This window comes from Halictus rubicundus, chromosome 11 (genome assembly GCF_050948215.1).
Source record: "Halictus rubicundus isolate RS-2024b chromosome 11, iyHalRubi1_principal, whole genome shotgun sequence".
NCBI classification, from domain to species: Eukaryota; Metazoa; Arthropoda; class Insecta; order Hymenoptera; family Halictidae; genus Halictus; species Halictus rubicundus.
In genome coordinates this window covers 12,454,265-12,481,647 of record NC_135159.1, presented here as the reverse complement: position 1 = coordinate 12,481,647, position 27,383 = coordinate 12,454,265, and the positions used below count along the sequence as shown (strand labels likewise).

The following is a 27,383-nucleotide window of genomic DNA, read 5'->3' as shown; positions in this document are numbered from 1 at the left end:
CTCCTGAAAGGAGGAACAAGCTTTCTCAAGTTTGAGATTCATTCTGGAAGTGAGAAAAGAAGACAGGGAGCTCTGTCAGGTGTCCCAAATTGAGGAACCTGGCTCCTGAAAGGAGGAGCAAGCTTTCTCAAGTTTAAGATTCATTCTGGAGTGAGAAAAGAATACAGGGAGCTTTGCCAGGTGTCCCAAATTGAGGAACCTGGGTCCTGAAAGAAGGAGGAAGCTTTTTTAAGGTGTCGTAGGTGTCCAAACTTGAAGAGCAAGCTTTTCCAAGCTGAGAACCAGTCCTGGAAGTAGAAAATGTAAACGAATGGTCAGCCAAGACTGCCAGATTGAAGATTTTGGAAGAAGCTTTCCCCGGAATTAATTCTGAAGCTGATAGAGCTACCAGATTGCTATCACCTAGTCGCTGTGTGGAATATCGATTATAATCACTGCTGTGTTGACTTTTGCACGGTGGAAGCTTGCCGAGGATCAAGAAGAGATTGATGTCTCTGAGAATTTTGATGGAAGCTTAGGTAGTGTGAGAAACCTCTAGATAACTCGAGATTTGAGAGACTGAACGACACTGATTAGATCTGTTTGCTGACTGTGAGGCAGATCAGGCCAACGAAGGTGAAGCTGGAGAAAGGAATTGGTGTTGCGTGTCCTTCGTGGTAATCAGATGTAATAGCTACCTTCAGAGAAATGTTGAAGGTAAAGATGAAGATCTGTGGTCAGTACTGAGAGTTCATGGAGAAGAAATCGCCGAGAGGAATGTAGTTTATGAATTGCGAAAAGAACTATTGTGTTTAATGTTGATTTGATCAGAGGCAATAGAAACAAGGAAACAGATTTCTGTGGAAGCTCAAGGACAATTTGAGGAAGAGGAGCATTTCAATGATTGTTGATTAAGCGATTTTTTCTTGATAAAATTCCCACGTACTTAAATACAAAGGATGCTCCTGTGAAGTTTTTGGAGGCTGAAGAGAGATCGAAGTACAACTCGTTGGGACCAAATCAAACAAAATGGCGCAGACACCGTTCCCGAACGACGAGTCATCTAAGTATGTTTCTATTTTTCTATTTAACTATTTCTCTTTTATTTATGATTAATTTTTTCTGTACAAAAATTCTCAATATTGTTTTCAATTATACGCGAAGGATGGAACAGTTCGTGTAACCGAGAATATTATAAACATTTTCCTTCGTTCATCATTTTTATTTGACACAAGTACACAGTAAAAATTGTATCTGTAAATCTAAATCTTTATTAACTGTTCTTTCTTTTTTTCATTAACATTGAGGATGGTAAAATTACCTTTGGTTCGCTTTGTGAATAGTAGGTGGACGAGGAAAATTCTGTTGCATTGTTTGATTGACCGATTGTACTTTATGGCCAGCTCGACGATTAGCAATCGAAAATTAAATATTGTTTAAATGATTCGACAAGCTAACGGCATGTTTATGTACGAAACAAAACACACTCGCGTTATCAACGTCAAGCTGCTTTTGAATTCCAACGGTGACTCTATGATACGTTTTACAGAAAGTTTGTTTGCCAATCAGCCTGTTCAAAGAGGTGTTTTTATTTCTTTTTTCAAGTGGGCCGGTAATTCGAAATATTAGTTTTCAGATTATTCTCCAGTGTTTTTTACAAGCCGAAACAAAAATCTTATCAGTCGTTTTTTTTCCATTCAACGTTTCACACAATTTTTATCGCTTATCTTCATCTGAATAAAATCTGAGTGTTTTTTATTGTAATGGCGGAGCTAATGCTTGTAAAAATAAGTGAAATATAACGAGATAAATATAAACAATGGAAAAGTGAAATAATATGGAACAATAAATGGGATAAATAAAAAATAGCACAAACTAAAATAGTAAATAAATAGTAATTAATATAAAATATAATAAAAAAAATTTTTTTAAATAAAAAAAATTATAAATTATTATATTCTATATTCATAAATTTTAATTATTATAAAATGATGTAGCGGGAGAAAAATACAAAAAGGTGGACTAACTAAAAAAACAATACAAAAAGGTGGACTAATGAAGTCGAATGAATAGTGGATAGAATCTCAAGTAGGAATAAATAATGTGACGTAATTACCAGCGAAATGTAAACAATAAACTGGCGGAACAACTTTCATCATAGCCAAGTACTCGTCTCAATATGCGGAAATGCAATTTATGCAATGCAACTCGCATTTCCTCGAGCGAATGTCGGTGGATAGACTCGCAGTGACCTTGGGTAACTAGTGTCGCATAATTATTATGTTTCAGTCCTGTCAGGTTATCGTAATTTGTTTCACGTAACTTTCTGCATATAAATGCACCCAGTAATATTACATTATGCATCTTACATTATTATAGCAATATTATGCATCTTTCATTGATGTATATATATATGTATTATGGATGTGTGCATATGTGTCAACAATTGAGATAAGAAGTTCGATGAACCATCAACAATTAATTAGAGATGTCAATAAATTTGCGCTTCTCGTTGAACGCATTAAGATAAGTATTTTAGTGTTTCCAGATGCAATGAACTGATTTGTTTGTTGTTCGTGTAATTTGTGATCTTTAATTGTCGATGTAATCAATTGATGTCATAATAACGATCATTTCATTTTATCTCCACGAATATTGAAATGCTCTCAAACTTTTCTTATCATTTTTTTACCATTTAAGTGAGTCTATTTTTTAAACAAACTTGTTATATTTTTTTGATCGATTGAATTTTTAAATATTGCAAACGTAAACTTTGTAGATATTTGCAGTATTAAAATTTTAAAATTTAAATTAATATTTTTTCGTGAGCATTACCTACTGGATTTTTTACTGTGCACATTTTAGAAGATATTTGTAAACAATTTTCCTCAGATTTATGCTACTGTCATTTATCATCAAACGAACGTTTGTCGAATTCTTTCGCTCGCATGGAGCTCGAATGGTTAATCGAACGTTATTTAACATCACAATTACATTATTACTAGTTCCTTATCGGCAGGCAATTACGCGTCGAGATAAATCGGATATATTAGTATCGTTTCTTCAAATGTTGGCCTAACAGCGACGAAGAATCCGTACTGCAATGTTTGCGTGTTAATCGAGGAACCGTTCGAGGCTTTCGTTTAAAGTTTAAACATTTAATCGCTGGGAAATGACGCGTACTTAGAACGACACTTCAGCCGCGACTCAACAATCGTTTATCCAATTTTTTCACTTGTTAACGTTAAACGCACCTAAAACAATCGCCTAAATGTTCAATAGCTGTTCAACGTTTAAATTGGCGATTTAAATTCCATTTTACAACATCCATAAGTGAAAAAAATCAATAAAAATAAAAAAAATCTGACCGAAAATATCTGCGATCTTCGAACTTCTGTAACTTTGTGTAAAAAAATCATGCAACAATGTTTCTGCGCTCATTTTAAAGGGAAAACTCTCTACTTTAACATCCCCTAAATATCCTTTTCAAAAAATTTTTTTACTTTAAGATATGGGTAGAAAAATGAAGATGATCGTTTTTCGGAAATTTTTCGAATTCAAACGCCTGTGCAGAGATCAAACATTTTTTTCGATACTGAAACCACTGCGAATTTGAAGATTAAGGTTTCAGCTTTGTTACCTTTTTTTTTGGTGTTTTATCGCGCCTCTAACGGAAAGTGTTGAATATTTTTAGATTAAATATTTTTCGCGATACTTCGGAATAAAAAATTTGCTTGATTCTTTAACTCTCATTTTTCACTAAATCCCTGACAGAGAATTGTCCAATAAAAACGCTTGATAAACACCGAACTGATTTTTTCCCTGAACATCAGAGAATTTTATTATTCTTTTGACAGTTTTATAATCAGTCTAATGACGCTCGATTATTTATGTTATTCCTTTATAGTCCCTTTGCGTAATCAACAAGCCAAGGTTATAAATAATCGTTTTATCACACCTTGAGCACAATGTTGAGGAAACAATTATGCAATTACATAGTCAAGGTTTCACTTTTTTCCGGCAATTCGTAGCCATCGAGATTTACCATTGCATTTTGCATTTTTAAACGAATCCTCTGATCATTGGAAAAATATTCTCAGCATGAGCAAAAATCGCGAAATCCTCCGTAGGAGCTCGTGATCGCAAAACGGAACGTTAATGACTCTTTAATGACTCGATCGAGCCAGGAATCTCGGTTACTCAACGTTTAATTATTAATTCACGGCTGTGCTCGATTTCAAAGTTATTTTTATACATTATTTCAAGCATGCAAATTTTATTAAAAATCGATATTTCAAAATTATTATTACGATCTGATACATTTTTATATTATTTTAAGAATGCAAATTTTCTTCAAAATCGATCAAAAACTTTAGTCAATTGTTCAGAAGTTCGCGGCTGCGCTCAATTGGAATGATTCGATATTAATTTCGCCTAATTTCACCGTGGCTAAAACACCATAATTCACGAGCTCCTTATCAAAACTGTGATTCCTACTACCGAGGAAAGTTCTCATGAATGATGGATCTAGCGGCGACGAACGATTATCATGATAAGTGACAACGACCGTTTCTATTGAACTTTAGATAAAGCTTCAGACGATTATGCTGGATTACGTTTGTCTTTGGATGGCTTAATTTCCTAACCGACTTATCACTTTGGAGCTTCCTTTCGTCAGTTAAACAATTCCTAATTGCGCCTTCTTGTATACAGTAGCGTCCATTCAACGTCAATTTCAATCATTTTCAATTTCAACAGAGAAACATGTAAAAATTCAATTTTTGCCTTAGAATATTTATTATATTCCTTACAAAATCGTTAGGTTTATATTAATCATATTCTTTATAATTATAGTGTCCATCAAGGACTACTCTGCCATTATTTACAAATTTTTAAAAATTTGAATCTCAGTTTTACCATTTTTAATTTTATCCAAGAAATGTTTAAAAATTCAATGTTGATCTAATAACATATCGATGAGAATGGAAAAAGACTGACCTGTCACAGGTATGAAAAAAACAGCCAACGCTTAATGCGAATTAAGCCAGTTTAAGTAATAGAGATAAACGAAAGCCAAAAAGCTGCATTGACACATTTTAACAACAGATACAGGAGTTGCCATAAGCGCGTTATCTAGAAATTGACGTTCCTACTGTTTTTTTCCATCCTTCCCTTGGTATTAAAAAGACCTCTTATTTAAAAATAAGAATAATTCCACTTAATCCTTCCACAAATGGAAGAATTTGTAATGTTAATATTTCAGTTAACATTACAAATGATCAAAGTTGAAATTGAAGTAAAGAAAATATTAATATAATTTATTAATATAAATAAATCTACCAAATGATTAATTTTTAAAATAATTTTTTATTTATTTCCTCAAGAGCGCCATTTTAAAACATTGATTCCGCCGATAAACCATGTTACTATATCATTAGTTGACTTTTATGCAAAATAAAAAATGGTCCAGATGGATTGCAAGAGGCAGGAGCCAAGTAAAAAATCTTTTCCTCTTCTAATTATTTTAGATGCTGAAATTAAATTTTTTAAAATCCGCCGTATTCCAAAATAAATTTCCAAAGGATCCACTGTTTTATTTTGTACAGTAACGCATACTTGGTCGCATCACTCGGTTGTGTTAAGTATCATTAAAAAGGTAATTCAACGTGCGATAAATCGACGGCTACGTCGCGACGTAGCAAATCGTCGTCGTCCGTCATCGCATTAACGGATTAACGTTCGTCGTCGGTTCTTCTGTCTCCTTATCGCATCACTGCCCTAATCCCAAGAGAGTACTTTATTGTCTCTCGGTCGATCCTGGCTCTTCAGCCAAGAAAAAATCGAATCGTTCGATCTGCTTGCGGGAAAGCCGACAAAAACAAAAATGACAATCTCTTAAAGGATTAGGGGCATCGTTGACATCCGACGTCGTGCTATTCGCGTGGCATGATATGACAAAACGACAATTATTATCAAAGGGATTCATGTAATCACTAAATCTATAAATTGTGAGGTCAGCGAGAAATGCCGGCGAGACCTGGCCAGTTTCTAGCGAGGTGGAAATCGGTGTGAGGTGGTGTGATGAGGTCTGTTTGAACATGATTTTTAATGTTTGGGGACGTTTGTGTACAAGGATTCCTCAAAACGTGCGAAAATTTGTTGGTAGAATTTTTTAGAATTGTTTAAGATTGATATTCAGGAAGGTTTGAAGCAGTTGGGGCATATTGAGGTGGGTTTGAAGATGATTTTTGATGTTTGGGGACGTTTGGGTGCAAGGATTCTCCGAAACGAGTGAAAATTTATAGATAGAATTTTTTAGAATTGTTTAAGATTGATATTGAGGAAGGTTTGAAGCAGTGGGGGCATATTGAGGTGGGTTTGAAGATGATTTTTGATGTTTGGGGACGTTTGGGTGCAAGGATTCTCCGAAACGAGTGAAAATTTATTGATAGAATTTTTTAGAATTGTTTAAGATTAATATTCAGATAGGTTTGAAGCAGTTGGGGCATATTGAGGTGGGTTTGAAGATGATTTTTGATGTTTGGGAACGTTTGTGTGCAAGGATTCTCCGAAACGAGTGAAAATTTATTGGTAGAATTTTTTAGAATTGTTCGATTACGTTTGCAATACATGTCTTCAATGTTAAGATTAATATTCAGGTCGGTTTGAAGCAGTGGGGGCATATTGAGTTGGGTTTGAAGATGATTTTGTTGTTTGGGGAGATTTGAGTGCAAAGCATCCTTCCAAAAATTGTTAAATGTGTTTATAATATTACCAATTTCCTTCCTTGTTAGTTTAGTAACAATACCAATCGCGGGCTCGAAGCAGAATTTTAATGTTTGAAGAGGTTTGTTGGGAGAACTTCTTTAGAACTTGGGAGTGAAATGACGGCACCACGTTCGAATAATCGAGAAGAGAAATTTCAACGGTGTGCTGTAACGGGAAGGGAGACTTCATTTCACAAGGGAATCGAGAGAGTTACCTGTGCAAACTGGTGCTCCGGGTTACGCAAACCTGGGAGAACGTGCACCGAAGCTTATGTAATCGCGGTAAATCGGAATGGAGGGCCCTTTCACGCCGAAAGGATCTGTGTCAATGACAGAGACCACAACAGTTGACCACGGAATAAAAAAAAAACTGACTGATGGTCTCTTAGTCATCTTCCCAGTTAGCCGATTCGACTCACCTTTCAAAACACCGGTTGTTTTCCATTCAGTACTGCCACAAAAAAACGCTGGCAATTTTTACCTGAATTTTACATTGTCAACACTATTTTTTGACCGAATTTAATTACTGTGAAATATTTCTTCACAAACATATAAGACGGTTAATTAAATAAATTGTGTATACATAGTATTCTCATATATACTCTTCAATAAGTTCTGTTAACCCTTTGCACTCGAAGCCATTTTACCTCTAAAACAAAACATTTCTTCCGACCTAGAATATTTCCCTTCTACATATATTTTTTCATGCTATACATGCGAAAATGGTGCAATTTACTCGTACAGTACTGAAAAGTTTAGTAATAAATTACAAACAAATACAAACAAATAAACAAACAAATTACAAACAAATACAAACAAATAACATACAAACAAATTTAATAATGTAAAAAATATTTTGAATAATGATACAGGAATTTTTAGTGGCGCCTTACTATAAAAATTTCCTGATGATCCAATAATACCGAGAAGCTAATCCGCTTGGAAGATCAGTTTTCCCTCTGAATAATTAATGTCATCTCGTTAGGAATGGAGAGAAAAGTTTGCAAGCGGAGTTGGACGGTAACGCGGAAGTGTCTTCAATATCGAAGCTCCGCCAAGCAGTGCCACAATGTTCTGCGGTATGCGCAAAAAATCTTCTGATGTTGACCTTTGGGTCTACCCTGGGATTTTCCACGATCCTGATCCCAGAGCTGAAGAAGGAAGACTCGGAAATCCCGGTTACCATGGAGGAGTTAACATGGATCAGTGAGTTTGCTAATAGTCTTTCGTAATGAGCCTCTTAGTGATGCAATTTTTTCAAGAAATCACATCAAAATAGATTAAAAATAGAAGCACAGTTGTTTGAAATGAACTGTAAAGATATTAGAAGAATTTAAGAACGCGCATTCAGTACACTCACTAAACAATTTCCAATTTCCTAGCTTTAAAATAAATGATACAATACAAGCAAATGATGAATACAAGAAGTATAAATATTTCCCAAGCGAAGTAGTGTAGTTCTAAAACATTTAAACTAATTAGTGTCTTCCCATCTTTACAGGTAGCTTGAATCTTTTCCTGGTGCCCATCGGTTGCCTGGTCAGTGGTCCAGTGTCCCAGTACCTGGGACGCAAGAGGACAATGATGCTGATCAATATCCCCTTCATAATAGCGTGGATCATCTTCCACTACGCCACCAGTGCTGCGATGCTGTTCATCGCGTTGGCTTTAACAGGACTGACCGGTGGGCTCTTGGAGGCACCTGTGATGACTTACGTAGCAGAGGTTACGCAGCCACATCTTCGTGGCATGCTGTCCGCTACATCCAGCATGTCTGTTATTCTTGGAGTGTTCACCCAGATGTTGAGTGGGAAGCTAACTACCTGGAGAACAGTTGCCTTGATCAACTTGGCTTACCCTGTCACCTGCCTCGTCGCTCTCTGTTTGGTCCCTGAGAGCCCCTATTGGCTTGCTGGTGAGTTCTAGGACATATTGATAACAGATCAAGGTTTTGGGGACACAGATTCCAATTAATCTTGTGTTCCAGCGAAAGGAAAATTGAAGCGAGCAGAAAACGCTCTTTGCTGGCTCCGAGGTTGGGTGAGCCCAGCTGAAGTGAAGGTAGAGTTCCAATATATATGTCAGGAAGTGCACAAGCCAGCAGAGTCGCGAGAGAAGGTCTGGCCAGAGTTCAAGAAGAGGACTTTCTACATGCCCTTCCTCCTGGTCACCTGGGCCTTCTTCGTTGGGTCATTCGGTGGCACGATAAGCTTGCAAACCTTTGCAGTGATTGTGTTCGAAAAGCTAGATGCACCCATCGACCAGTATACAGCTGCTGTGATCCTTGGCCTTGCACAACTGCTGGGCACACTGATCTGTGTGTTCGCCATTCACTTCACTGGGAAGCGGAAGCTGAATTTCCTGTCCATCAGTGGCACTGCGTTCTGCTTCTGTGCTGCAGCCATCTACGGGTGCTTGAAGGACAATGGTCTGATCGATGGACAGAACTTAAGGTGGTTGCCTACCACCTTGCTGATCGGCTCAGCCTTCCTGTCGCATGTTGGGATTAGGCTGCTGCCATGGGTCCTCGCTGGAGAAGTTTTTCCTGTGAAGGTAACTCTGCGCTGCTTGAATCTGTATCATTCCAATCCTGTGAATAGCTTAGTCCTGTGATAGCAACAAAATATTGATTTTGCATAAAGATATAACAATGATTTCTGACAAACAGGTGCGAAGCAGTGGAACAGGGGCTGCTGGTTCTATGGGTTACATTTTCAACTCCATTGCGAACAAGAGCTTCCTGTATATGATGGACGGAATGACTCTGGTCGGCACTTTCTTCTTCTACGGCATGATAAACATTCTCGGTGGCTTGGTACTCTACTTCGCGCTGCCAGAGACGGAGGGTAGGACCCTCAAGGAGATAGAGGACCACTACTTAGGCGTACAGAGCTTAAAGCACAAACCAAAGAAAGAATCTATAGCGTTCAAAGAGAAGTGGGCTGCCACGAACGCGGTTGTGATCTGCGATGATAATGAGAGTAAATTGTGAACTGAAGAAACTTAGGTTAAAGGTGACTGTGGTCCCGCCGAGCGGACTCGGATGATTTTAGATTGGATGTAACTGTAATCGCTTGCCTTGAAGTTCCTATTAGAGAGGCAGCGAAACTGCTTTGATTCAATTCCTGCCGATTGTTGGCTTTGGGAAGATTGTTGAAACTGTTAACAAAGGAAGGCGATGCATTGGTTTGCAAGTATAGCTTGATGGGGACTGTTTTATCTCTACTTTTGATAGTTTTAATACGAATAAAAGTTACCAGAATGTATTTTTATACTGCAAACAGAATGATTGTTAATATTTAAAAAAAAATAAAATTTAAGTTGTGCTGAAGAGGAAAATTATATGAAATGGTGTTAGGGGAAGGTGAAGAGTATTCTGGGACCTATGATTATCTTTATTCACGTATGTACAATTTCGTTCGAGACAAATCACGCTTTGCTGGACATTAAATTATTCCGGACGGGAAGCACTGTTTATGTTGAAGATTTTTCGACCGTGGCGTTCGAGTTCTTCCGTTGTGATTTCTTTTGCGATTGATTATTCACGCCTGGCCTGAAGTATTGATCGACCACCTTCAGGAAGTTCTTGTGCCGCAGGATGTTGATGAGATCGACAATTTCCTCGGGCACCTGCGGTAGCTTCAGGTTTTGAGTCTCCAGATCGTTGACTTTGCTTTTTCTGCTTTTTCTTGACAGATCCTCCACGCTTTGGCATTTTTGTAGGCCGATCAAAACGTTGACATACATAACATGGACAAAAACATTTGTTAAAAAGACGTCATTTTGAAAAACAGAATTCCTTAAAAATTTAATAAGAAACTTCGAGGTGCGTAGATTGAGACTATAAGTTACAAATGTTCTTTTTTTCTATTAAATTAATTTGCAATTATCTTCCAATATTGCAAAAAATTTTGTTGGGATCCTGGGAGACTCCAGGATACCATCGGAGAGTTTTTAAATTTTTAAGTTTGAAATTGTGGAAAAAATGTATATAAAACACGCTATTGACAAAAATTATGAGTGAATGGGTTTTTGTGGAGTTATTATTAACATTTACCCGACGTTTGACTTTTCAATTCTACGTCCAGATTGCGGCCGCCTTATCAAATGGTCTACGAAACTGGATTCCGGTTCCAAGACCTCTTTCTCCTTTAAGTTTTTGATTATATCCTTACGAATATGATGCGGCATGATTAAAACGTCAATTTAGCAAACTCGCAAAGGAAAATATCTTTGAAATTTTACAGGCAACCAAGAAGTAATCAAATAAACAAAAAAGATACAATCTTGGCCTCCTACGTGAACAATTTCAGACAATTAGTCAGATTAAAATCGTTAATCCTTCTAATTATACTGAATTCTATCATTTACAATAGCTTGAAATCACTGAAATTTACTAATAGACTTCATCGATGCATCAATGAATTTTAAAATATCCTTCATTCCTGCTTTTCGGCACGAAAACTTACCGACGACAAGTCGATAACTTACCGACATATTTTTACAAATCTGGAGAAAGTAGATCTTTTTTATATTCAAGAATGTTTAATGTAGTTACGCTTTGAAATCATCCCAGTTAACAAAATGTACAATTACTCCTTATAATTCCGTTGTGTGTTACGAACGATTAAAATTGATTTTTCAATGTAAAAGCGATTATTTCGATTCAAACTGCTGCCATTTCTACAAACGGTTGAATTTCTCAAAAATTCTACGCCACATTTTAGATAACACCTTCTCGATTCAGAACAAAAAAATGTTTCATTTCAAGTTTCGTCAGGTATCGACGGTCGTCAAAACAGTGTTCTACGTTACCGCGAGAGTGTCGGGGCGCGTGCATAGTCGTAGGCACCGGCGGTATCGGTGATCAACAAGTGTCCTCGGTGGAATTCTCCCGTGTCCGGATGGCGGCATATTGATGTCGGCCGGGTTGCCCTAAGCGCAGGCGCGGCCTTCCTCGGGATTGGCCTAAGGAACGGGCGGGGGTCCCACGAAATGGTCGATATATTCTAGCTATAGCGGGGTACAGTGGCGCGCGAGGCTTTTACCGAGGCCAGTCCAGTCCAGTCTCTTTAAAGTCGTCGCGGAAACCAACCCCCCGGTCGGTTGCTGCTTTTGTTATTTCACATTGTCGGTGTACCGTTCTCTGGGACGCAGCCGTGTGTACCCCTTGGAGAACAGGACACGTTACTCCCCGTCTCGAGAGCGAGAGCCCGTGGGTGCAGGACCGGAAGTGGCAGAGTGTGCGTACCCAAAACTCGCTGACCAGCCGTGAGAGGATCATCCTTTGCAGGAGGTACTCGTCGGTGACGACTCGTCGGACGGGAACGCGACGGACTCGTGTGCTACCTCTGTGCTTCTATCAGGGTGTCCGGGGTACCTCGAGCCTGAACATTTCTGTCCGACCTGCCAGTCCGTCGATAGACTGCTTATTGATTTCTCTCTGTCCTCCATCTCTGTCTCTCCTGCGCTCTCTACCTCCGCTTCTCTCTTTCTGTCTCTCTCTCCCTCTCTCTCTCTCTCCCTCTTGCTTCTTCCTCTCTCGCACTGGAGAACTTCCCACGCACTTTTCGCCTTCCATTGTTCACCGAATGGCTACACAGGGGTTCTGGCTCCGGTGTCCTACGCACAGCCCCTGCGTGGAGTCACAGTGACTTGTCCCAGGTGAAATTGAAGGTAAATCGTACCTGGATGGTCCATCTTGGGCCACTCCAATGGGAGCAATCCCTGCCCGAGTCTCTAGCCATCGTCTTCTCCATTTCCCTTGCCAGTCAAAGTAGTCTGTAGTCTACACCATAATTCTTTAAGCTGTGGACTTAAATTATGGGCCAAAATTTGTTGATCTAGAATCTGGTGTATCGACGCAGGACCTTTCGTGTAACTGTCCCTAGCAAAGTCCCCATGAGCTACACCGTGTCCCTAAACTGTGAACAGAGGGGAATTTGTTAGGCTGTGAAGATGACCTGGGATCTTTTGTGTAACTATTCCTGGGAATCCCACCTGGGGGGAGGGGGGTGGGGGTTAAGTGAACGTGACCCTTGAAAAGTTGGGGATCGGTTGAAGAAAGGATTGGAGAGGTGTTTTTCGATTTTCTGTTGGACTAGTGGAGGTGGTCAGGCATTTATCGGTCGGAGTTATCGAGGTGTCCAGAGCGTATCGATTCGGGACGCGTTTTCGGGATCCAGATTCGAGCGTCACGATGTGCTCATACAGAGGCTCCATCTTCCGTCTACGCTGATTCCGCCAGCCGCTGAAATCGAAACTATGTAACGCGCGGCGTGGGCGGTCAGGGGTTAGGAATCGATCTTCCGAAAATATTTGCTCTGTTGCCCGTCCTCTCCCCTGGCAGCCCTCTCCCCCACCTACGCGTCCGTAGCGCAACATAATCGACGAGCGTGCACGATTTTCTCAATGATGCTTCCGCCATTTTTAGGGATTGCTTCCGCTTCGCCCCTGATCTTCCCCAGCTCGAGTAGCTTCGAGGCTGCTTTTGAATGGTTAGGGGATGCAGGTGGTCCTAGGAAGCTGGTAGGGTCGTTTCGGGGCTGTTCGAGGGTCTAACATCAGGTGTCTGCTTTTGGAGATACTGTGGCGTACTGTGAGCCACTATGAGCTAGATCTGGGTAGCAGAAAATGTCTGATAGATGGGAATCGATTACACAAAATGATTGCAGATTGCGTTTATTTTTAGTGCCCGAGGTCAGATGAAAGTCACGGTGTGATAGAGAGAAATCGTTTTGACCTTGTCGATTATCCGATTGTAATAAAAATATCCAGTTCCGTTTGGATGAAACAATAAGTGTGAAATCTCGGAAAACGTGACCTTGAGAATAATTCTTTGCTTTCTATAATGTTTGTTCCTTTGGACCTAGTCTTTTTTCACTGACATTTTGTGGTCAATGGCGCATTTAGGGGATTCAAGTTAGGTGGCGCACTAAATATAGTTAAATTGTCATTCAGAAAAATATGGATGACCTTGGAACACTGAGAAGAAACACGATCTTAAGGTGTACATACTGTTTGCAATGGACTTGTCCATTGTTACCATTCAAATTGCATATGAAGAATTTTTTTATACAATTGTATGAACCACACTCTACGAATTCAGACTTATTGTTAGTGGGTCGTCACTTATGGCTAGCAAGTGCCATTGACTTTGGAACTGTAATTAACAAGGCAGACCTAACACATGATGTGAGTCTCATAAATTTTTATTGCTTGTTACCAGCTAATGGTGGTAACTTTATGTGTTCTGTATCTTTATAGATCTTTACATGTCCATTACACTTACCAGGGAATAGGGGAAAATACAAATGGAGTTTGTAAGGAAGTTCAACGTGCATTTATGAATCTATGCTCGGAAGAACGTGTCCGTTTAGGTTCTAATTTGTTTACAAATTCAATTTCTGTTCTCATTAATCAGTTCTCAAAAATACATTAAAATCAACAGTCGGGGTGACTAACCCTAACAGAATTTCAATAATTTTGCTACTCGTTTAGCCTCCACGAGTGTAATAAAACCACCCTTAGTCAAAAAAATATTGAAAGCATACACAGGATGGAACAAATACAAAAATCCAGTCAAATTCAATTTCAATGCATATAAAAAATACCGAAAAGCAGTGAAATCCATCGCAAATCAAACAAATTGAACGAACAGCAGAATCATAATAATAATAATTTCAATTTTCCAAAGGTTCAAGTTAGTTCACTTCGAATCCGCGTGGCGGCGTTATACATGAATCAAAATCATAGCACATTCTGTTTCGGAAAAGATTGTTTATTAATCGAGACTCGTCGGTGGAGTCTTTTTCCGGTTTCCGGAGCCAAACACCACGCAGTGGCGTAGTCGCGTGAAACATGCAATTGTGTGCAGCTCGGTGGTGCACAACGACGTTAACATATGGCGATATGATTATCGCAAACCTTGTCCCACTTTCTTCCACCACGGCGTTCCGTGAGCGTGCGTGGGCGGCTGACACATTTTTCCCCCGCGAAAATCGTTTCCCAGAGTTTCGATATACCGACCACAGGTTGTCGAACTTCCGGTTTCCCCGGGCCGATACACCGGAAACACGTAAACAGGACTTTTTGGAGCCGTGACAAACCCGAGGCGACCGTGCTCTGAATTATTGCCAATTTTTGGCCACCGGTGTGTCCTCTCCAAGACATTCTACAGCTGTATGTCACCGAGACATTTTTACAAAAAGTCATTATTTTTCTCAGTTCTTCATTCATCATTTTTCTCACGCCATTTTTCTTAAATGTCCACAAATATGAATTGGCTTTAACAAAATTTATACAAAACTGAATACATTGATGAAGTAATTGTATTTTGTATTTTTACAATCGTTTTATACATTATTGTTTACAAAAGCAAATTGAATGTAGTACATACAATTTTTATTTTGTATTTTTACAATCGTTTTGTACATTAATGTTTATAAAACCAAATCGGCTGTAATAAAATTTATACAAGATTGAATAGTGCATACAATTTTTATTGTGTATTTTCACAATTCTTTTATACATTGCTGATCACAAAAATAAATTCTTTAATAAAATCCATGAAAGACTGAGCAAATTGTATAGATTGCACGCAATTTTTATTTTGTGTGTTTACAATCGTTTCACGTGGAATGTTGGTAAAGATAAATTGGCTTTGACGAGAAATTCATACAGAACCGAATAAAATTGAACAAATAATAAATTGGCTTTGTTTGGAATTGATAAAAAATGTGATGCAAGTGAGTGTTATTTTAGCGATTGTACCATTGGCATTGTGTGCTAATAAAGAACGAGGAAACACTATCACGGGATTGATCGTGCATTGAACGCGTCAAGTCGATTGGCTTTTAGCGGGACAAAGGACCTTTTAATTTCTCCTCGTTCGAGCGAGCATCCTAGAAACAAGTGAAGCAGAAATGATAAAACTTGAAAATCTGAGGGAACTCCATGCTCTGTAGTTGCCGCTGCGACTCGAGCATGAAGAGATCGATAAGAACCCTCCCACCCCGTCGAAAAAGTTCGCAATGTCTGTGCCTTGGCGTCGTTTATTTATAGTCCTCGTTGCTGCCACTCATTTTTAGGCATAACTGCAGCTGATCGTCTGCTTCGTGCTCTATAGCGCTCCTCTGTTTACTATCTCTATCACCCTCGGCTGTGGGCACCGCAAACCTAATCATCCGGAACACCTGCAGTGCATTTTTCGTTTTTTTTTGCAGTGCAGCTTTTTCTGCAACAATGCAGGTTGTTCACTGTGGTTTAATTCCAACAAATCAATTTTGTTGTTTCAAACTACAGTTAACGAGCACAGAAATAAAATGAATTAAAATACAATTGGTAATGACAAAAATGAAATAAAATAAAATAAGCTAACATGGAATCGAAAGCTTGCAAAAATTAAATAAAATAAAATAACCCAACATGGAATCGAAAGCTTGCAAAAATTAAATAAAATAAAATAATCCAACATGGAATCGAAAGCTTGCAAAAATTAAATAAAATAATCCAACATGGAATCGAAAGCTTGCAAAAATTAAATAAAAGAAAATAAGCCAACGTAGAATTGAAAGCTTACGAAAATTAAATAAAATAAGCCGAAAGACAATTGAAAAGGACAAAAATTAAATAAAATAAAATAATCCAACATGGAATCGAAAGCTTACAAAAATTAAATTAAATAAAATAAGCCGACATTGAATCGAAAGCCTGCAAAAATTAAATAAAATAAAATAAGCCAACATAGAATTGGAAGTTTACAAAAATTAAATAAAATGGAAAACAATTAAAAGGGGTACGACATTAAAGGCGAATGGGAGTTTGTAAAATGTTACGGCATAATTCCCAGGCCGGTAAATAATCTTTTAATTCGCCAGCCCGCAGAACTTCCGTCATTATCGGTCATTGGTAATCATTTTCTACTTCCGAGGTGATAGCACACCGTGTCCATGACTTTTTCCGGGGCGCCAGGTGCGGCCACAATTATTGCGGGCCCACGTGGACTGAATAATGTTCGAGAAAGGGAATGACGACCCGATGCAGCTGAGCCAATATAATATATAATCTATATGCCAGGCCGCGGCTGTGCGACAGCATTAAACAATTGACGGGCGTAACGGTTGTAATTCCCGGGTAATTGCCGGGTTCTAATTGCGACCGGCTCAGATTATCGCAAACTACAATTACCACCGGGATCGGTTACCTGAGAACTGCAATCCCGGCCGGAACGAAACGGTTCCTCGCAGCACAGGATCGGATGCAATTAGTTACATGCACCTGCCAGTTTTAATTACAAGCAGCCGACGATTGCTGCAACCCGTGCAGTCTAATAAATCCGATAAAACAGCCCCATTCATACGACAACGACTTTTCATCGAGGCACCTTTTGTTACACGATTTTCCAATCGCTGTGACCATTACATTGTTTTAAGAAAATGGTAACGACGAAAAAATGGCCATATTCAATGTTGCAATCGCTGTTCTCCTTAATGGCTTCAGTATTTTAGTAGAAACATTGAAAATTAAATTATTATTGGCAATGGCTCCCTACGGTGCCATTTATTTAGGGGGAATATAAAATACCATTTAGAGTACCATTTTTCAAACAACGTAACGGGCACAATAATTAAAAAATAGCATCAGTATTTTCACAGAAAAAATTATTACTGGCAATGGCTCCCTATGGTGTCATTTATTTAGGGGGGATATAAAATACCATTTAGAGTACCATTTTTCAAACAACGTAACAGGCATAATAATTAAAAAATAGCATCAGCATTTTCACAGAAAAAATTATTACTGGCAATGGCTCCCCATGGTGCCATTTATGTAGGGGGAATATAAAATACTATTTAGAGTACCATTTTTCAAACAACGTAACAGGCATAATAATTAAAAAATAGCATCAGTATTTTCACAGAAAAAATTATTACTGGCAATGGCTCCCCATGGTGCCATTTATGTAGGGGGAATATAAAATACTATTTAGAGTACCATTTTTCAAACAACGTAACAGGCACAATAATTAAAAAATAGCATCAGTATTTTCACGGAAGGAATTCGAACAAAAAAATTCCAACAATGCAAATGGCTCTATTGGTGCCATTTTGAGCCACTCCTGCACGCACACGCGCGCATATCAAGAAACCGCGATAGTATGGACGTCGTAGAAACGGCGCCGACGACGTGCGAAAATTAACGAAAGCGATACGACGAGCTTATATCGTGGAGATCGGCGATACTAATTGGAGTCCGCGACGTGTCGATCGTTGAGCAACGTCTACTCAAGCTGCCTCAACAGAAACAAGTCCGAGAACGTCAGAAAAAATTTAACAAAAGTGACTAGACGCGAATAAAATTGAAATTTTCGATTTCGAATCGCCCGGAGCGAATAAACATCCTCCATGCGAAGAGGGAAAAGAGAAGGGCCGGAAGTTGACAGGAAAATGATGGCCAAGGGGAAAAACGAGACAGGAAATGGCTGCAAGATGGCGGTGAAGGACTCGGTGCTGGAATTGCGGACCAGGATGGCTCGCATGATGTCCATAGTTGAGATTGATCCACGGGACAGACTTCCGGTACCGACACGTGTTCATTTCCGGGATGGTAGTCTCCGGCACTGGTTCCGAACCGGTTCGGGATAGCGTTGGTCGCGCACAGTTCGCGGACAGGTCCGAACTGGTTCGGATGATTGTGTTTCGGGAAAGTAATGGTTGTTTTATGGGTTTTTAAGTGGAACTTTTGTGTTTCATAGGGGGTTTATAGCGAACATCGAAACGAAATAACTTCTCTGATGGTTTTAAATTTTGAAATTTTTGGATTTTGGAGAAATTGAACTTTTTTGAATTGAACTTTAATATCTCGGTTGCTCAATTAAAAGGATATTTCTACTAAAATTTTTAATTAAAAAAATTGCAGGTGATATTAAACGATAGTTGATTATAGAAATATCGGTACATATTTCTGAGAGCACCGCCATTACTTTCTCTCGTACTGGTAAGTTTATGGGGGTTGTTCGAATCCAAGAGGGTGAGATAGTGAATAAGGGGCTGGTGTGATGGTGGATGTCGAGGCGTAACGATAAGGAGCCGATAGCGAGGAAACATGGTATGGGATCATGGCATTCTTGTGGACAGAATTTAGGGTAAACTGTGGTGCAGCGGATCGTGAATTTCGGTAGATTAGGGTAACACAGTAATCGGGGACTAGTAATGGATCTTTAGTCATCCGGAAATGTGGTTTGAGTTGTCTGCCCTTGCAAACGTAGCATGAAATTCATTCATTAAATGGAAGTTAATTTTAGTGTAATTTATAACTGTGTACATTACTTCATTTTTCTTAAATAATTAATTAAAAAATATAAACAGCATTTGAAAAACAACATTTTCGTAATTCTGGTTGTTTAAGTAGCTTACTTGTGCTTTTGCATAACACGAATATTATCTGCTAAAGGAATCCGGTTTTCGAGTGAACAATGCAAACCGGAAATGGTCGAAAATCTAACACAGTTTTGGCCAACTGAACAGATTACAACTTACAACCACAGTATAATTATTGTTTATACAAATGCTGTATAAAAAGTACGTTAAATTAAAAAATGTCGAACCTTTCTGAAAAATCGAATTTTGACGAGACAATCGTGTTCTTTGACCTAAAAACGAACTGGGTTTCTTCAAGAACAAAAAGAAACCTGTTTTTTCTCTCACGTTTATCTCGCTCGGTTGGCTACCCCTCTTCTAGGGGTGGAAAAATGAAGTGTCGCTTAAAAAAAGCTCCACCGAGACTTTCCGAATGGCTTGAGACTTGAGGAATGGGGTGCGTGGCGAAAGAAATTCACTTAACTCGACCCTCGACCTTCTTGAAAAACCTCTTTATGATCACGCGCCATAAAACACGAAAATCTTCGAAATTTGTTTAAAATTGTCGGTCGACAGAACCTAATTCCTGCTCTTTAATCCCTTTAAAAGCCGTCCTAAAACGTATCCCAATCAAATATCGCCCTTTAACCTTTTATATTCGATCAAATAATAAACATAGACTAGTGAGATAATATTAATTTACTAGCGAAATTTTGTTGTTATTCATTATTTTTGTACGAAACCTTTGCCAAAATATTCGTGGCAACTTTCTGATTAGAACGAGTACAAACATGCCATAGTTCGGAGCAGGTTTGTTCGTTTAATACACGATCCAAAAAATGTTGATTATCCAAACCGATATCTAAATTCTCTATAAAACAGTTCAATGAGCAGTTCAGAGTACAACAGGATTCATTATACAAATCAGTAATGATTCAATCTAGTCCTCTAGCTATATAACTGTTTTATTATCCAAATACTGTCTATATTCTTTAATTATTATTATTATTGTATGTATTTACGTCCGTGACACTTTCCTGATTGAAACGATACCAAACACGATACAATTTGGATCGTATTTCCTCGTTTAATCCACGATGTATTTAGATAATGGAAAATTCAGACATTATCGGTTCGGATAATAGAGATCCTACAATATTAAATTCAACGAGTAAATGCAAATGGGGTCATGTGGATACTCATTTTAATCAGAAAAACATCAGGAATGCAATGGCGATGGTTTCATAGAGAAATTATTGTTTTGTCAAGAAATTTTTTAACAAAATAGTTTTGTTACTGGTTTTGCTGCGATTTTATTGTGTTTTACGGAGATGTATAGTGATCTATTGTTTTCAGATGGCGGGCAAGGCTGTCGACGACCCAAAGAAGGAGGCCGCGGACCAAAACTTCGATTACATGTTCAAGTTGCTGATCATCGGCAACTCGTCCGTCGGCAAAACCTCGTTTCTCTTCCGTTACGCGGACGACTCGTTCACTTCGGCCTTCGTATCGACCGTGGGGATCGATTTTAAAGTGAAAACGGTCTTCAGGAACGACAAAAGGGTGAAACTACAAATCTGGGTCAGTGGAACTCCATTGCAACCTTAAAATCGATACACAGACAATCTTCATGGTTTCTTGGCTCTCGCGTCGCTCGGCCTAAATTTAAACTTCGCGCCTCGGTCGCCATTTTGGACCCGGACGATACCAATTTAAATACGAAATTTAAATTTTAAATTCCATAATTAAAATCGAGTTTTCCCTCAAACCATTATGAAAAACAGTAATCAAATAACAATTTTGTTCTTTTTATGAATGTGTCGTTTAATTAAAAATTTAATGAAATATTCTATTGTTCTCATACTCGTTAATTTCGAAAGAAAATTGAAGAACTCGTTTCAGTCATGACTGTGTTTCATGGTTTTGATAAAATTCAATATTCTATTTAGTGCCCTGAAAAATATTTAATTAATTCGTTGATGGAATGCCAGAAGGAATATTTGCAAAATATTGCATTTTTAAAAGCCACAAGGTGGACTCGTTTTGAGCGAACGCTAAATATAGTTGCCAAACATTTAACCACATGTGGCTTCATTTATCATTCGAGAGGCGTTATAAGGAAATCCATAACTATGCATTATCATCGCACTATTACTTCTCACTTATGACAGTCCATTGTTTTCCTTTGCGTGAAATATGCTCGCTATCGTCCAGTGGATTCTAAAGCATTTTTCTTTCGCTTCCAACACACTTTTTCTGAAAAATTCTTTTTCAAAAGTTTCTTCGTGAACGATAAGAATCTTTTCCTGCCATAACGATACAAAATATAAATTAACAATCTAGAGTATACTTACTGGTATAATTGCAAGTCTAATGCAGAATGATGATCATTGCAGGACACGGCGGGCCAGGAGAGATACAGAACGATAACAACGGCCTACTACAGGGGCGCGATGGGTTTCATCTTAATGTACGACATCACGAATGAGGAGTCGTACAATTCCGTGCAGGATTGGGTCACACAGATCAAGACCTACTCGTCCGATAACGCCCAGGTGATCCTGGTCGGCAACAAGTGCGACATGACCGAAGAAAGAGTGATCAGCGAGGACAGGGGCATGCAATTGGCGGAGCAATTGGGGGTGCAATTCTTCGAGACGTCCGCCAAAGAGAACATTAACATTAAGGTACATCCGTGATCCAATGCTAACAAGCGGACCACCCAAATTGTCCAACTATAACAAACTTTTGTACGGTACCGTCCCCAATACCAAATACAGTGTGTTCCAAAAATGTCATCCTTGAAACGGGTGATTCCTGAGGTAATTTCAAGTAACTTTTTCCTTCGCGAAAATGTTCTCCGCGGCTCTGTTAAGGGCCCGGGATAGTCACGTGAAATTTTCATCACACCAATGGCATAAAAATGCTTGGATTCCATCGTCAATTTTTGGTCTACTTCTAACGCTTATATTACCGAATATCTGCATAATCTCGCCAGCTCATGACCAGCGCCCGGTAGATTGAAGCTTCCTCTTTCGAATGAGCCCTTTCCCAGCGAAAAATATTCTCCTGCAAGGACGAAAAGTTGAGGCACGTGAAACCATTTTTGTCGGTAACCTGGTTACTCTACCTTACCGTCAATCTACGGAGTATCGCGGCTAAGAGAATCTGTAGGGATTGTTCTGTTTTAGTTTGGAAGGCAAGAAAGTGGGTTATGTTCTACAACACTGCGGCGAGTTATGTCAGTTTTTTCCGCCTCGGTTGTTTACCGAATCCATTATCGCGTGTCGCCGCCATTAGCGGCCGACGACAGAAAGGTTGTCGTGTCACGTTTCAACGCTTATTTCCATCCGCAAGGTGTGTGTACTGTACCATTACCTTCGATCGGCCTGTCCTCGATTGCCGCTCATCTGCACCCATTAATGACGCCTGCACAACTGGCCGGACCCATTGGCATTGACACATCAATGTCTGCCACCGATCGATTCCTCAGCTTGCATCGCCTGGGGCTCGTCTGCCTTGAGTCTGTGCAGCCAGTCAGTGATCTCGAGCGAAAATATGTTCCTCAGACTATTGGGCTACCTGTTGGGATCAACTTGGTCTTGTTGGGATTGCTTTGGGCTTTTTTATTGGGTTCGTTGGTACTTTGACGCTTCGAGGACTTTGGGGTATTCTGGTCAGCTTGCTGGGACGTTGCAGACACTTGTCGTGGTCAGCCTGGCAGGGCTAGAGTTGGGGTAGGCATCGCAATTTCTAATTTCAAGACAGTTAGGTCTTTAGGGCGCTTGTTGGGTTCAACCTGATGGGGTTAGTTTTTGTTTCCCTGGAAGACAGTTGGGGGACAAAGAAATTTCAGCACCTAAGTCTCACCTTCTAGGGACCGATAACCCCTCCTAGAAGACAATGCAACTGCTGATTAACCCTCTAACCCTCAGTTCTCATCCCCAAAAGAGGGTGTCCACGCTAACCCAAGACCACCCGAAGACTTAAAACAGCTAGCACACTTGACCCAAACCAAACTCAGACGATCAGGAAGGTTGCTATCAACCCTAGATGTATCGAACCCAAAACTTAAGCATCGCCCGTGCACGTGTCCTCAATTGTCTCCTACCAGACAACTGAGAGGAAGAAGACACGACCATCCATGTCTCATGTGAGACCCCCAACTCCTTGTGGAAGACAGTACACAAATGTTGCGTGACCCTCTGCACCCAAGTACCACCAAGAGTATAGGGACCCCACCCTCAAAAGAGGGTGTCGACGCTAAATGTCGAAGAATCCTGAAAACGGATTGGCGACTAATCAGAATCGCAAAACCTGTTTGCAGACGGTGTTCGAACAGTTGGTGGACATCATATGCGACAAGATGAGCGAGTCCCTGGACAACGACCCGAACCTGATCGCGGGCGGCGTTGGAGAGGCGAAGGGCCAGCAGCTGACCGACCAGCCGACCAATCCATCGAGCACCAACTGTAATTGCTAAGAGCGCGGGAGGCCACCTAAACTCTCTACAAGAAGAAAGCTGAACAAGAGACGGGATAACAGAGGAAGAGATAACCTTAGACGCGAGGGACGCGTGTATGCCTGTACATGTGTGCGTGAACGCGTGGTCTACCTGGTTGTGTGTGTACGCAGCGTGTGTACCAGTGTGCGTGGGAAAGAGAAAGGGAAACCGGAGAGAGAGGGGAAGAGAGAGAAGGAGAAAGGTCGAGTGATAAACGCTGGCACTAGTTCAAACCCTGTTTGTCGTTCCTTTAACCCTTGTTCCCGACCGTTCTTCGTTCTGCTCTTTTTCTTTCCTCCTTTCTCGATCAATATATTTATATATATGTGCACATAAATACGTATATATGTACAGGGTGAACCGTTGAGTTACGATTAGACTGCTTGTCTTCCTCCTCAGTCAAATATACCCTAACGAGGATGCCGTATAGGGGTATTTACCCATAGGGGATCATAGGGGGGGTGTGTGTGTGTGTGCCGTTCAGAGAGTTTCCCAAAACGAGACCGGATGGATCCATGGTGGTTGAACATGTGTAAAAACAAAACGGTAATTGGCAAAGAAACCACCAATCGTTCGCGTCTCCGGTGCAGCGAAGCTGACGCTTTGGCCCAAGATGTTCAAAGGGAACGTGAGATGAAACTCTGTTCCTAGATGGTGTCCAAACCAGCCAAAACTGTCCACCTATCAGGACGCTATAGTGCACAACGTATATATACATATACTATATATATTACACACTATCGCTTTTTCATTATGTAGGTAATTTTCTTAGAGGATTGTCGCTCATTGTTGCCATAATGGGTGTCACGCGCGTCCACATGAATTATTCAACTAAGGGGGGAGGGGGGGCAAACATTGTGATTACGAAAACGAGCGAAACCGGTTCGTACAAGTCAATATATACACCGGGATTGTATTCACTGAGGGTGAACACGACGAGGCTGATTGGGATTAGGCGATTCACCCTGTATACATGTATAAATATGTATGAAGGTTGTAGCCTGATTACGCGGAGGTGCCATCGAGCCGATTCCTTTCGGGTCTACGGCGGAGGAGCTCGAGCGGAAATAGTCTCGCGACGAATTTAAACCGATATCATGGCAGGAAGTTACGTAAAAACCAATAATCTCTGTAAAATGAACCGTTGCTAGGGAGTTTGAATTTGGCGCCGCGCGTTACCTTTCGCCACCGGCCGTCGGTAAAGCAGGGACCCTCGACTCAGAGGGTTAGTTTCGCGGTCGATAAGAACGGGAACGATTTTGCCACCACTAACGGTAGCGGGAAACTGTCGCCAGGGGATTCCCCGGTGCTTTTTCCATTTTGTGAACAGGTTCTCAGTGGCGAAAGGGTCGAAGGACAGCAACAATATTCCTCACGAGGATTGTTTAAACGGTTCGGCGCGTTCCCTCGAGGCAAAACTGGCCCGAAACACTGTTTTCCAGCGTTCATTTCCCGTTTTCCTCGAGGCCAGTTGGGTCTCGGACTCGTTATCAGTGTAAATTGCCTCGAGGGAGCACGCTCGGATTGATAATGATTGTTGTTGACGGTTTCAAGCGCACCTCGACTCGTAACCGAGAACTTTCGATGCATCAAGCTGCGTCCACACTTAGGCAAAATATAAAAAATATCAATACAAACGCCGTAATAACTATATTCGAAAAATAATACGGAATATCCATCAACACGCGGAATAATTTTGAGAAGTATTTTGCCTCGAGTGTGGACGGAGCTTTAGGACTAAAGCGTTCAAGCGTGCAATTCATGTGACAAATAAATGTTATGCGTTCAATTGCAGCTCTGGCAACAAAGAAAGAAATATATATCTGTGTTGTATTTAACGAAACGTCGTACAGGTTGAATATTATTTATGTACTTTTTTTTTTGTTCAATCCTGACTGTCGGGGAGATTCGATTTCAGGTGTGTCCTTCCCAGGATTCCCCGGAGGTGGGTTAACTTAATTTTCCCCTAGATATTCGGACGCAGATTTCGCTGGGCGATAAACAATATCTCTACACTATCTCGACGAGATTCACAAAATTGCCAAATCTACAGCGTCGCAGGCTTGGGCACACTTTATTTAAAATAAAAGAATAATTTTAAATAATTATGACAACTAATTTATTATTTTTATCTTAGAAATAGTATAGAGACAGTAGTTGTATTCGAATAATTTGTTTATTTGATTTAATCGGATCGTTCAAGTGAAATAGCAAATATTTTTGGTTTGCTATTTTATTCGAATGAATTTAATTTGGAAAATTTACTTTTTGATAAAAGTGCTCTAGGGTTCCTGTTGTTTGTGGGGTTTTCGGATGACGGGTGGCAACACTGTTTTCACCGATTCTAGATTCTAGGGAATTCCCCGCTCGGTAATGTCGACTTTTTCACTGTTTCGGGGCTGTTCTCGTTCGAGGCTGAAACGTCGGCGATTCAGAGCCGATGCACAACTCGAATGATGTTCATTGGTGTTCATGATGTTCATGATTTCGATAGTCGGAAGGTTCACAAGAAGCTCGGGCACCTAAGATGTTAATAGAAATTGTCTCGACGGCTGAAGCACGTCGGCCTGGACGATCTAGGGAATCTAGGGGAGGGGAGTCTATGGGGATTCCGGGACAATTGGCAGCTTCTTTTTCGGGGATTCCCGCTTTTCTTGGAGCGGCCGGATCGGTTGGGCAGACAAAGAGAGAAGATTCTGCATTAAATTTCAACAATTTATCACAATTATTGTAAACTTTTAAATTGAACACGCTATTTGTAAATTTTTATTAAAACTTCCTTTAGCATTGCATTATTTCATTAATATCTTTTTTTCTAGAATATATAATCTGAACTAATGATATGATTATAAACATTGTGTATAAAGTGAATTTCAAGTATGGAATTTGTTTAGAAAGTAGTGGAATTAAAATTATGATTGCGATTATTAGCTGCTGTTATAAACTGTATATACTAAATAAAATAACGATGGGTTTCTGATAGAGAATTGTACATACAATTGCTAGTGACAAGTGATTTTATAGTTGTTGTTTCTAGGATTGCAGAAACGTTAGCGTAATTTTAGAATGTTTTGAAATATATTTGATAAATTGCTAAATCTTTCTGGGTAAAAATTTGGTTATGAGAAGTGATTTAAAAAATCAATAAAACCGCAATTTGAATTAAATAAATTTGAAAAATTTGTTTATCGAATCGTGAAATGGTATTGTTTTCGTTTTTTATGCTTGCGTGGAAATAAATGGAAAATTGTACACGTCTCAACTTCTGTGGACAGACTGGCTATTTTGAATTGAGAATCGTGTGGTTCATTTTTCGTAGCGCGGGAAATTCAATTGGCAACATTAATTGGAGAACATTCGCGGCGAAGTCTCTATTGATGAGAAATGTGTTAATTGAAGGGGCGAGATGGTTGAGAGTAATTCATAACCGACCTGGTTTTCGGTTCTGGAATATTGCAATTTTAACGAATATACGCCATTCTATAACAATGATTGATACCATTTTGACAATATTTGATGTGGTGGAGTATTTATTTAGCAATTTCATTGTCTGTGCGGAGAAACACGATTAAACAAAGAGCGTTCGACGTTTATTTTACATTTTCGAAAATCATTGAGTTAATTAGAAGCAGTTGTTTAGTTTACTATTTCCGAGTCAAGTAGAATGAAAATTTTTGGTAATATTAAACAATGTTTATTTCAGTTAGTTAAACTGAATAATTGTATTTATTGAATTTATGTTACCATTTTTTCATTAGAAAATTAATTAACATT

General features: G+C 39.5%; 3 protein-coding genes across 6 annotated transcripts; 2 read left to right on the top strand and 1 right to left on the bottom strand.

Annotated features, from left to right (window-relative positions):
- Window positions 1-238: 238 nt before the first annotated feature.
- LOC143359046 (facilitated trehalose transporter Tret1) lies at window positions 239-10,065 on the top strand. Of its 2 annotated transcripts, none has more exons than XM_076796692.1 (5): window positions 239-1,046; window positions 7,732-7,952; window positions 8,248-8,661; window positions 8,734-9,299; window positions 9,415-10,062. In XM_076796692.1, exons 1-5 carry the CDS (start codon window positions 1,009-1,011, stop codon window positions 9,736-9,738), a joined length of 1,563 nt encoding a protein of 520 aa, XP_076652807.1. In that variant the 5' UTR covers window positions 239-1,008; the 3' UTR covers window positions 9,739-10,062. The 2 variants fall into 2 exon arrangements, with proteins under 2 accessions (XP_076652807.1, XP_076652808.1); XM_076796693.1 differs by lacking the exon at window positions 239-1,046 and adding an exon at window positions 5,711-6,065 and having other exon boundaries at window positions 9,415-10,065.
- A 145-nt stretch (window positions 10,066-10,210) lies between these two features.
- LOC143359063 (uncharacterized) lies at window positions 10,211-11,366 on the bottom strand. The gene is made up of 2 exons (XM_076796718.1): window positions 10,804-11,366; window positions 10,211-10,452 (listed from the first exon to the last, which is right to left on the bottom strand). Exons 1-2 carry the CDS (start codon window positions 10,935-10,937, stop codon window positions 10,221-10,223), a joined length of 366 nt encoding a protein of 121 aa, XP_076652833.1. The 5' UTR covers window positions 10,938-11,366; the 3' UTR covers window positions 10,211-10,220.
- Window positions 11,367-11,801: 435 nt separating this feature from the next.
- Window positions 11,802-24,727, top strand: Rab3 (RAS oncogene family member Rab3). Of its 3 annotated transcripts, none has more exons than XM_076796705.1 (4): window positions 11,802-12,042; window positions 20,462-20,686; window positions 21,502-21,792; window positions 23,433-24,727. In XM_076796705.1, the coding sequence occupies exons 2-4, from the start codon at window positions 20,462-20,464 to the stop codon at window positions 23,586-23,588; spliced, it is 672 nt and encodes a 223-aa protein (XP_076652820.1). In that variant the 5' UTR covers window positions 11,802-12,042; the 3' UTR covers window positions 23,589-24,727. The 3 variants fall into 3 exon arrangements, with proteins under 3 accessions (XP_076652820.1, XP_076652818.1, XP_076652819.1); XM_076796703.1 differs by lacking the exon at window positions 11,802-12,042 and adding an exon at window positions 17,986-18,325; XM_076796704.1 differs by lacking the exon at window positions 11,802-12,042 and adding an exon at window positions 18,740-18,854.
- Window positions 24,728-27,383: the final 2,656 nt, after the last annotated feature.

Excerpts from the sequence above, each read along its gene's own strand:
- LOC143359046 (XM_076796692.1), top strand. The coding sequence starts at position 1,009 with ATGGCGCAGACACCGTTCCCGAACGACGAGTCATCTAA. Across the intron at positions 1,047-7,731 it reads CCGAACGACGAGTCATCTAA|GAATGGAGAGAAAAGTTTGC; the intron begins GTATGTTTCTAT and ends TCATCTCGTTAG. Across the intron at positions 7,953-8,247 it reads GGAGGAGTTAACATGGATCA|GTAGCTTGAATCTTTTCCTG; the intron begins GTGAGTTTGCTA and ends CCATCTTTACAG.
- LOC143359063 (XM_076796718.1), bottom strand. The coding sequence starts at position 10,937 with ATGCCGCATCATATTCGTAAGGATATAATCAAAAACTTAAAGGAGAAA. Across the intron at positions 10,453-10,803 it reads ATTGAAAAGTCAAACGTCGG|CGTGGAGGATCTGTCAAGAA; the intron begins GTAAATGTTAAT and ends AAAATGCCAAAG.
- Rab3 (XM_076796703.1), top strand. The coding sequence starts at position 18,152 with ATGCGAAGAGGGAAAAGAGAAGGGCCGGAAGTTGACAGGAAAATGATG. Across the intron at positions 20,687-21,501 it reads GGGTGAAACTACAAATCTGG|GACACGGCGGGCCAGGAGAG; the intron begins GTCAGTGGAACT and ends TGATCATTGCAG. Across the intron at positions 21,793-23,432 it reads AAGAGAACATTAACATTAAG|ACGGTGTTCGAACAGTTGGT; the intron begins GTACATCCGTGA and ends ACCTGTTTGCAG.